The sequence below is a fragment of the Coloeus monedula genome, assembly GCF_965178545.1.
Source record: "Coloeus monedula genome assembly, chromosome: 12".
Lineage (NCBI taxonomy): Eukaryota > Metazoa > Chordata > Aves > Passeriformes > Corvidae > Coloeus > Coloeus monedula.
The window spans coordinates 1,441,740-1,452,453 of record NC_138792.1 but is presented as its reverse complement, the minus strand read 5'-3'; the positions used below and the strand labels follow the sequence as shown (position 1 = coordinate 1,452,453).

The window sequence follows — 10,714 nt, the reverse complement described above, 5'->3', positions numbered from 1 at the left end:
ATGGAGGGTGGGAGCAGGGATGGAGGGTGCAGGAGCAGGAGTGGAGGGTGGGTGCCATGGATGGGTGGAGGAGGAGGGATGGGTGGTGGGAGCTGGGATGGGTGGCAGAGCACCAGGGGACAGGCACAGGCAGCAGATGGGGACATCAGGGTCACCTCCCACCGCTCCTGCAAGCACTGGCACCAGTCCTGCAGGCTGAGGCCGTGTGCCACAGCTGGGGCTGGGCATCACCCAGGGCTGGGCTCGGGGCTGGGCTGCCCTGGCAGCCTGCCCAGCAGGGACAGAGGGGGCAGAGCAGGGCACAGAGGCTGCCATAACTCCGTGTTCCCTCCTTCCTCCTCCTCTTGGAACCCCCCCGCCGAACCCCCCCCCATCCCTGTGCCAGCTGGGCATGTGGGCACACGGCCACTCCGGGCACATTCCGCAGTGCCCAGCGGGGGAGAGCAGCCGCAGCTCCAGCCCCGGGAGGGCCTGGGCAGCTGGGACTGGAGACACCTCACAAGAGATCACCCAAATGGCCAAAATCCCCTTTCCTGGGTGAAGCTGTGGCCTGACCGCCACCGGAGCATCCCAACCTCATCCCAGGGATTCCTGTTGTGCTCCCAGGAAAAAACGAAGGGACTTTTTGGCAGATAAGGCTCAAGGACCTGGAGAGCTGTATGAGCATTTTATACCCTCGAGCGTGTCAAGCCTTCCCCACTCCCCCCCACCTCCCTCACAGAGCATCTGCCCCTCCCACCCTCCCAAAAATCCCCCCCAAATCCCCCCCGAAGCATCCCGGAGCCGCGGCGATGCCTCAGCTCAGAGCTGCGAGCACAGGGGGAGCCTCTCCCCTTCCCAAGCGCTGCCAGTCTCAGGCTAAGCTGCTTACAGGGCTCCTGCCAATCCAGCCGTGCTGCCAGGCTGCGACTTTCCAGCCCCCACCCCCTGCCCGGCTCTGCTTCCCACCTTTTCCATGAATTTATCCCAGTGATTCCTCTCCCAGCCCCCCAGGCAGGTCACAGCGTGTGCAGCAGAATCCCACGGAGCTGCACGGGACAGAGAGCCCAGTTCAGTGTCCAAGCTCATCCAGCGGCAGGAATGCCAGCCTGGAGCAGTGTCCGGTGTATCCCACCCCTCCCACCCAACCCACGTCCACAGCAGTGTCCGAGTCCACGCATCCAGGGAGGGTTGGGAGCGACCACAGAAGTCGGAGAGAGGGAGGAAGGTTGGAGGTCAGCAGCTGCTACAAGGAAGAGCTGGGCAGGTTCAACGTGGAGCAAGGAGGAGGGAAAAAACCCAAGAACCAACTGAAAAGGAGGCAAAGGGAGGATACCGGGATTCAGGGATGGATCTCTACCTTCTAGGCCACAGCCAGCACGGGGCAGGAAAGGGACAGTCAGTGGTTGGTTGGTGGAGGGTTGGTTTTGTGTCACTCACGATAGAAAACATATTCGGTGTAAGAGGTCCAGATCCTGTCGTCCGTCTGCTCGTGGGCGAAGGCACAGGTGCCTGTGGAGTTGCAGGCCACCATGTGGAAGCCGGCATCGGCCAGTTTGTCAAAGGCTTGCTCCAGGAAGGTGAATTTGAGGTAGTACCTGGACGTGTACCTCTCTGGAGGCCTGTCCGGGTCCCTGCTCTCATTCAAGGTGTCCCCAAAGACCTCCTTGGCCAGCGAGGTCTTGCCGCACACCATGATCCGGGCCACCCTGCGGAACTTGGCGTCCGTCTGGCTGTCCCTGCCCAGCGTGTAGGAGCCGCGGTAGCCGATGGTGATGAACCCCGCCCTGCGGCCCTCGGCGCCGACAGCGCTGGCACCGCCGGGGCCGCCGGACACGGCGCTGGGCAGTGCGGCCGTGGCCGAGGTCAGGCTGCGGGCGGTGTCCGCGCCGGGGGACAGCTCCTCGGGGTCGCTCTGGCAGGGATCGTCCCCCAGGGAGTTCTGCTCGCTGAGCTTGGGCGCCAGCAGCTTCACCAGCTCGGGCAGCATGAAGTACTCGGCCTCGCGCTGCAGCCGGCCGCGCTCCGGGAAGTGCTCGGGCAGCACCAGCTGCCGGTCCCTCATGTAATCCAGGATGTAGCGGAACAGGAACCCGTCCCGATCCACGAAGAAGCGGCCCTTGCTGTCGCGGGCCAGCGAGCGCACGTTCTTCTGCGTGAACATCTCCCAGAGCAGCGAGCCGGGCACGCTGACCAGCGTGGGGTGCCGGGTGATGTACACCTGTCCCCCTACGTTCAGCTCGATGATGTCAGGGAAGGGGTTGTTGTCCTCGCTGCCTTTGGCACAGCCCACGGGGTCTGCCAGGGCCATGGTGAGCTCCTGCTGCTCCTGCCTGCAGCACAAAAGGGTCAAACCCATGTTAAACAGAAAACACAGCCCACTGCCCTGATCCCAACCGACCACAGGGGATCCCAAGGGGCTCCAAGCCATTGCCAACAATCCCAGGTGATTGGAGAGGATCCCAAGCCAGATCACACGTGGAGTCGTAGAACTATTTAGATTGGAAAAGCTCTCTGAGATCATTGAGTCCAACCCAGCACTGCCAAGCCACCACTAAATGCCTGGTTTGGGTCAGCAGGCAAGGCAGGACCAGATCCTTGTCTCTCCAGGAGCCTGGAAGTCATCTCTCTTCCCCAACCCCTGCTCTTGGAACAGGCAGCACCATCCAAAGCCCCCTCCCCTTCCATGGCACGCTGAACACGGTCTGACCGTGTCACCTCCACCGGAGCTCTCCAGTCAGGAGAGGGCTCAGCGCCTCTGCCGAGGAGGTGCAGGGACGTGGGGCTGCTGTCAACAACAGGAAGGGCAGGGCTGTCACAGCCCGGGGACCCGCCAGCCTGGCATCCTGCGGGCAGCAGCAGCTGCCGAGGGAGGAGCTCCCGGCCAGGGGCCCCGCAGAGCCGGGGCTGGAGGGGTCGTGGTGCCACGCAAGGAGCACCCCGGGGCTGGGGAAAAGCGGCACCAGAGCCGTGAGGGACAGAGGGACAGAGGGACAGAGGGACAGAGCCTTTGGCACTCCCGCTCTGCCCTTGCTCCTGGAAAGTGCTCAGCACAGACTCGAAGCCAAGCTGGGAGATGGCAGAACCTCTCCAAGGGGCTGGGACCAAGACAAATCCTGGGCTGCTGCTACAGCCTCGGGCCAGCTGCCACGGATTTATACATTTTCCAAAGGCAAGCCGATTCTTGGATATCTCTTGACACTGCAAATCAGCAGCTTACATAAACCTGGCTCAGCAGCCGGACCTGGATCTGTGCCGTGCCCTGTGCAGCGATTTGGGAGAGCACGGAGGGAAGGGGTTCCCTGGGCTGACCCCCAGCTCTGCCCCCTCCCTGGGTGGTCTCAGTGCTGCCCTGGGTCTCCTTGGAGGTTGGGACCCCCCGGGACTGGTCCCACACCCAAGGAACAGCCCAAAGTCTCGCCCCATCCCCGTGTCCTGCCGCAAAGATTCCCAGGAGCTGCTCCAGAGGATCCCAACACAAATTTCGGAGCAGCTAAAGGACAAAGAGAGAACTCTGTGGGCAGTTTTGGGCACGGGGGCAGAGCTGAGCCAGCGTTTCTCGGCCACACTCCTCCTCCCGGCTCATGGGGAGAATCGTCTTTGAACAAGGAGTGACTCGGGCAGGGCAGGGACTGAAGGATGGAAAGAGGATCAGCGCGGTCCGGCTGCCTCCCGGCTCCTCGCTCCCCTCCCGCAGTGGCTCTGGGTGTCTGTCCCTGGCGATTCCCTGCCCGCGGCGCAGCCCAGCGGGCAGGAGCCGCCCGTGCCCGTCGCTCGCATCCCTTTGTCACGGCTGGAGGAGCCTGGGGGGCTGCCCGTGATGGGCTGGCGGCTCAGGGCGGACAGGGAGGGTGGCCCCGCTGTCCCCGCTGCTCGCCCCAGGCACGGAGCCGGCGGGGCCAGCGGCAGGGCCAGCGGCAGGGACACGAGCAGGGACACGAGCGGGGACAGCCCGGCTGAGCCCCGGCAGCCGCAGCCGTCCCAGCGCTCCCCGGCCGGGGGACCCCGACCCCGCCGCCCCCGTTACCTCCGCAGGGCGGCCCGGCCGCTCCGCTGCGCTCCCCTCCGAGCCGCTCCCCTCCGCTCCCCTCCGAGCCGCTCCCCTCCGAGCCGCTCCCCTCCGAGCCGCTCCCCGCCGCTCCTCTCCGCTTGCCCGGCCCTGGCCCCGCCGTTTTATGGCCGGGAAGGCGGCGAGCGCCGTCCCCCGCTGTCCCCGGGACCGCCTTCCCTCCGCCTTGCCCCCGCCTCCATCCCCCGCCGCCCGGCCGGGGCCCCCGGCCCCGCATCCCCCGGCCCCGCATCCCCCCCACGCTGGTGCCAGGCGGGATTGAGGAATTCCAGGGGGACCCTCGCCATCCCCTGGGAATGCAGCCGGGCTTGTGAAAAAGGAGGAAGAGGGATTTCTAACAGATGGTGTCAGGACAAGGGGAACGGTTTTAAACTAGAAAAAGGGGGATTTAGATGGGATGTTGGTTAGGAATTCCTGGCTGGGAGGTTGGGGAGGCCCTGAGGCTGCCCAGAGCAGCTGGGGCTGCCCCTGGATCCCTGGCAGTGTCCCAGGCCAGGTTGGACATTGGGGCTTGGAGCAGCCTGGGACGGTGGAAAGTGTCTCTGCCCGTGGCAGGGGTGAAATGGGATGAGCTTTAAGGTCCCTTCCCACCCAAACCATTCCATGATTCCATCCATGATTTGGGTCTAATTCCAAGTCCAGCCAGCAAAACCCTGCAGTGGTCAAACTCTTGCTATTCCTTGGATGATTTTATATCCTTGAGCTGGAGGGACTGGAATCCCCTTTCCCAAGGTAGGAATGACACCAATGGGATCATAAGGAGCTTAGGCTGTTGTGTCACCCTGTTTATTTGCGCTGGAAAAACTGAGCAAGGAAAGAGAATCCAGCTCTTTTTAGTTTACTTGAAAATTCCAATTTTCTGTAAAACCGGGAAAATATGGCAGGTCCAAACAACATCCCAATATTTACATGTTTCCTGGAATTCTGATGAAGCTTAAATCCCAACATTCTCCGACAGCAGAGCTGGCCTGCATTCGTCCATGGATTTTTGTCCCTGCTAAATTTTGTAAGGAAAGAAGATGCAATTTCTTCTTCTCCTACAAATCAAATCCCCAAATCTGGGCACTCATATCCAAGGAATTTTTCTTGTTGTTTTCTTGTTTCCCAGGGCTGTTTGATTATTCTCCCATAAATTGCAGGAACTTTGCCCTGTGGATATTTTGTGGGATACATTTATAGATGGGGGAATTGTAAATGGGACCAATTCTGCCTCATGAGGCTGTTGGGTAAAACAGCTGGGTTTGGAGCCAACCAAAGGATGGATGGATGGAGGGAGGGATGGATGATGGAGGGATGGATGGATGGATGGATGGATGGATGGATGGAGGGATGGATGGATGGGTGATGGATGGATGGATGGATGGGTGATGGATGGATGGATGGATGGATGGATGATGGATGATGGATGGATGGATGGATGGGTGATGGATGGATGGATGGATGGGTGATGGATGGATGGATGGATGGATAGATGGATGGATGGATGATGGATGGATGGATGGATGGATGGATGGATGGATGGATGATGGATGGATGATGGATGGATGATGGATGGATGGAGATTTGCTCAATTGATGCATCTTTGAAATTGACCTGGCGGAAAATGTAGCCACCATGAGCCTGTTTGGCTGTTGGGACTGGGATGGAATCCAGTGTGGCTTTGTCCCACTTTTCTGGATCCAACATTACTCCAAGTTCATCAAAGAATTCCCAGGGAGTTTTCAGCTCTGTTGGCTCACAACTCCCTGTCTCTGGAAGATGCCGTGACCCTACGGACTACGATCCAAGTTAATGGTCCAGCCCAGTGCTTCCACCCTGGGCAGCTGTGCCAGGGCTGGACAAACCCTTGGGTGAAGAAATTTTTCCTAAAATCCAGTTGAAACCTATTTATCCTGGAGGCTGTGCTGGGCGAGTTGGGATGGGAGCTCAGCACAGGCCCAGTGACAGGAGCAATGATGGCACTTCCCTTTCTTTTCTCCCTTTCCCTTTTCCCAGCTGCCTCTGTGCTTTGTCCTCACATCCCTGAGGCTCATGGGGGACAAAATTTGCACCCAAATTGGTGCCAATATTCCCATGAGCTGCTGTGGAAATCATGGAAACCACCCAGGCCACGCCTGATGTGTCCAGAGGCAGCTGGGAACGGGATCTCCAGGGAAGGGGAAGATGTTTGGCACCATGGAAGCAACCAGGGGGTCTGGAAACTCAGGAGAAGTTCCCAAGAGGTTTTATAAAGCCTCTTTTACAAGTTCTTCCAAGAAGAGTGGAGCAGGAATTTGGGTCCCTCTTGGGCTTCTGGAGAGTTTTATTAACCACAAGAGTGGAAGATGATTCATCCCCATCCCAAGAGAAGACAGGGAAGGGTTTAATGAGGGTTTGTTTGTGTCCACTCTGGGATTCCATGGAGTGCCCTGGAATCCCTTCCTGGCTGCTATTCCCATGTTTTCTGAGCTTGGACACAAATCCCTTCACCCCACAGTTCCTCATCCTCCTCATCCCCCTCCAGAGCATCCTGCCCGCTCTCCAGCACTGCTAAAAACCCCTTGTGCCACCCCAAATCTCCTCAAAAGCTCCTTGAATTTGTATTCTTAAGGATCGAGGACTGTAAGCTGGAAGTGAGACACAAATGTTTCCAGTGCCTGATTTTTCCTCGGCTAAATGATAAAAAAATATAAAATATAATAAATTGATTGTGAGCCCTGCTGGGATGAGGATCCCATGACCCATCACATTGCAAGGATGTCCCAGAGCACTGCTGCTGCTCCATCCGCTCCTTATCCCGAGATAACAAAGGGAATTGCCTGTACAGGCAGGAATATTTAGCAGCGGAAAAATCCCCTAATTCATGGATGTCAGAAGGGTCCACGCAGGGGTTCGGATTCCTCGGTGCCACGGCCGTGATTCACGAGCCAGGACTGGAGGCAGGAATCTTTCATCCTTAAACAAAGTAGAGCTAAAAAGTCCTAAAAAGGCAACAGAATCCCTGAGTGCCAGACTCCTGTGGGGCACGGAATTATTTTTAGGACATTTGGGGCACTGCATTATTTTTAAGACATTTGGGGCACTGAATTATTTTTAAGACATTTGGGGCATTGAATTCTTTTTAATCCTTTCTGGCTGCATCTCCATGGGTGGGAAAATCCCCCTTTGCAGCATCCCTGCTCCTCCTGGTGCTCCCAGCTCCATCTCCCTCTTCCCCATCCTCATTTCTCCTTCATTCCCCGCCCCCGGGAAGGGTTTTCCTCCTGCCATTCCCGCTCTGGGGTTAACTAAAATCCCACCGTGGGGTTTGGAGTGAGAGGAGCTCAGCGGTGAAGGGGCTCCCAGCCTGGAATCACTGACCCCGTGCAGGCTCCCAGATTCCCATAAATCCGCAGGAAACGCTCCCCAGCATCCCTAAACCCCATCTTTTGCTCTTTTCCTTCTCCTCCCTCCTCCTGGAGGTCCAGGTCCGTCGGGAGCACGGAGCTCTGAGCACCTGAAGTTAAGAGAGGCGACAGAAGCGACGGTTGCCGCGCCTGAGCCAGCCCCGCGCTCTCCCTGGGTCGCCACGAATATCCTGGGAGCTCCAGCCGCTGCCAGCTTCTATAAAAAGGGGTTAATCTGCTTCTGCCCGGAGCTCAGGTGGCTTTGCAGCCCTGGGGACGCAGCGGCCACACCCGTCTGACCCCGGCGGAGTCGGAGACTCCTTCAATAATTCACTGCCACATCTGATCCGGGCCATTTTTAGCAGCGGCTGCCACCTCGCAGCGCGGCTGTCGCGGGCTTGCGGTGACAGATCGGGTTGGACAAGGCAGGAAAAGGCTCCGGTTAATGGTGCACTTTAATTGGCTTTTCATTAGGGGGGCTCAGCCCGGGAGAGCGCAGGAAGGTGAGGACGGGGCTGGGAGCTCCTCCCGGAGTGGGGGAGCAGCTGAGGATCCGGGGCTTGGCGGCATCGCCACGGGAGGGTTTTCTGGGATGCTCTGAGGGGACCGGAATTGGCAGCGCAGGGATGATGGGAATGCAGTGTCAGGGACCTGCTTCCATCCCGAGCAGGGTTTGCCAAGTGAGTGTCCACCCATCCCATCCCATCCCATCCCATCCCATCCCATCCCATCCCATCCCATCCCATCCCATCCCATTCCTGGATGGACACTTTGGAACTGCTCATCCCTGAAGCAGGGGTGTTCAGCCCTGCCCTGGAGGACAAAGGGACATTTCCCAAGTGCTGGACATTCCCAAGGGTGTTCTCTGCCGGTTCTTCCTGGCCTTCAGCAGTCTGAGCCCACCTGGCTCCTCCATCTCCTGTCAGCAGCGTTTGGAAGTGGGGAAAGGAACCATTTTTGGAGAAATGTGTCCCAAATTCCCTCCCTCCTGCTTTCTTCCAGCCCAGGAGGAGCCTTGGACAAGAGCAGAGCAGGGATTTGGGATCTTGGTGGCCCTGGTGGATGTGAAGAGCATCCCTGCTCTTTCCAAGGGCTTTCATTCCTAAGCGAGCTTGGATTTGCCACTGGATGAGTTTTTCTGGGGGATCTGCAGCATCTCCCCCAGGCAGTGCTCACTGCTCACTTCATCCTGACAAGTGACAAGTGACATCCATGACAAGGGATGGGACGAGAGGAAACAGCCTCAGGTTGTGCCAGGGGAGGTCCAGGTTGGACGTTAGGGAGGATTTCTCCACAGAAATTCTCCTCCAGCTCTGGCGTCCCCATCCCTGCAGGGATTCCACAGCCCTGTGGATGTGGCACTTGGGGACATGGCTTAGGGGTGGCCTGGGCAGTGGTGATGGTCAGAGCTGGAGCCATCATTCCAATTCATCCAAAGAGTCAGGGAGCAAAATCCCCGGAATTCCAGCTGATCAGCGCCTGTGGGATTCCCAGCTGGCAGGAAAATCCAGATGAGTCCCACTTTTCCCTGTATCCAGTTCTCTCTTCTCCCTCCCCACCCCCAGACATAATTAAATTCAATTAATCTGATTATCTGTACAGTCTATCAGAAAAAGAAATCTTAATAGCCTGCTCAGCATGATGAATTAATAGAGATTAATTAGAATTCATTACATTTATCACCATCTCACTGGGCTGGAACTCTGCAAACATCGGGGGAAAGAGGGAAAAATCTCATTTTTAGTTTATAATTCATGTTGGATCAAACCTTTATCTCATCTGGACGTGTGTCACACAGAGTTCCATCCGATGTGACACCGGGGTGGGGACACACACACCAAAAAATGGCCATAAATGGCTTGGGAGAGGCTCTCAGGGACTGTGGGGTCACCTGGGACCACCAGAGCCTGACCTGGGTGTGCCGGGCAGGATCCTCAGCTCGGGATTAACAGGAAAAGCTTTCCCAAACCTGCTTGGTGCTGGGTCAGGTTTGGATTTCGGGGTTGGTTCCTCCATCGGACCTCACCTCTCACCCACCAAGCCTGGAACTGCAGCTCCCAGCCCTTTCCAGCTCTGCTGGAGGTCCCTGGGGTGGGGAAGGGGCCTCTCGGTGGGTGCTGGATGCGCAGGGATTTGGGAACAGCCCAGCCTGTGGTCCCCATCCCTCGGGCTCGCTGCACCTGTCGGCCGCGTTGACTCGAGGGGAAAGAGGAAGAAAGGAGGAAGTGGGGCCATAAACCCAAACCAGTTTAGAGCTGTGCCGGCTCTGGCTGTGCTGGACATAAATCAGGAGCGAGCGAAGGGAATGAGGCTGCAGGACCTCACAGGGATGGCCCGGGAGCACGCAGAGCCTTTCGGTGAATCCCAGCACCCTCTAGTGGGGTCTCCGCCTCTGGAGCATCCCGAAAAACCGCCGAGCATCCCAAAAACCTGGCACGCAGTGGAGGATGAGGGTGCGCAGCCCCGTCACCCACCAGTGACTCGGGATCCGCTCCAGAGCTCGCCAAGGGAGCTCACACGGAAAGGTGAAGGTCCCTGTGGCATCGGGAGCTTTTCCAGAGGGAAGGGATGGCCCTGGAATTGTCCACACTGCAAAAATCAGGTCCCCACCGTGGCCCAGGAGCCCAGTCCCTCCTGTCCCCTCTGCCTCCGCTCCCTGGGATGGTCAATGCAGCCGTGGATCCGAGCAGAGCACCCCGGGAATGCTCTGGGTTGAAAGAGCCCCCCAAAAATCTGGGATGGAGCCAGGGCTGATGCTCCAGGCAGTACAAGGGATCAGCCACAGGGTTCCAGGCTGGGAGATCCCAAATGCTGCAGCTTCCCTGCATCCCTGGGTGTGTTCCCTTTCTGGCTGCAAAGGGAGAAACCCGGGGGGGTTGGGAAATCATCCTGTGGGAATTTGCCATGAAAGGATTTGAGGCAAAACCCATTCCCACTCTTCCCTCTAACAAAGCCGTGCCTTCCCAACCTCTTTTTTTTTTTTTTTTTTGGAAGGGAGAATGGAATCATGGAATGGTTTGGATGGGAAGGGACTTTAGAGCCCATCCCACCCCAGCCCTGCCAAGGGAAGGGACACCTTCCACTATCCCAGAGTGCTCCAAGCCCCAATGCCTTGGACACTGCCAGGGACCCAGGGGCAGCCCCAGCTGCTCTGTCTGACCAGACCTGGATGTGATCTTCCAGAGAAGAGGCTGCCCGTGCCGGGATCAGCAGTTCCTGGGTTATCCTTAGGAACACTCCAACCAGTTTTCCCAAGCTGTGGAGCCATTTTTCCAGCTGGAACCCCGAGGCTGTGGCTTCC

General features: G+C 58.1%; 1 protein-coding gene across 1 annotated transcript; it reads right to left on the bottom strand.

Annotated features, from left to right (window-relative positions):
- Positions 1-824: 824 nt before the first annotated feature.
- On the bottom strand, positions 825-4,083 carry LOC309577368 (BTB/POZ domain-containing protein KCTD12-like). The gene is made up of 2 exons (XM_082289334.1): positions 4,007-4,083; positions 825-2,312 (listed from the first exon to the last, which is right to left on the bottom strand). The coding sequence occupies exon 2, from the start codon at positions 2,288-2,290 to the stop codon at positions 1,412-1,414; it is 879 nt and encodes a 292-aa protein (XP_082145460.1). The 5' UTR covers positions 2,291-2,312; positions 4,007-4,083; the 3' UTR covers positions 825-1,411.
- Positions 4,084-10,714: the final 6,631 nt, after the last annotated feature.

Bases quoted from the DNA above. Each gene is read 5' to 3' on its own strand.
- LOC309577368 (XM_082289334.1), bottom strand. From the start codon at position 2,290: ATGGCCCTGGCAGACCCCGTGGGCTGTGCCAAAGGCAGCGAGGACAAC.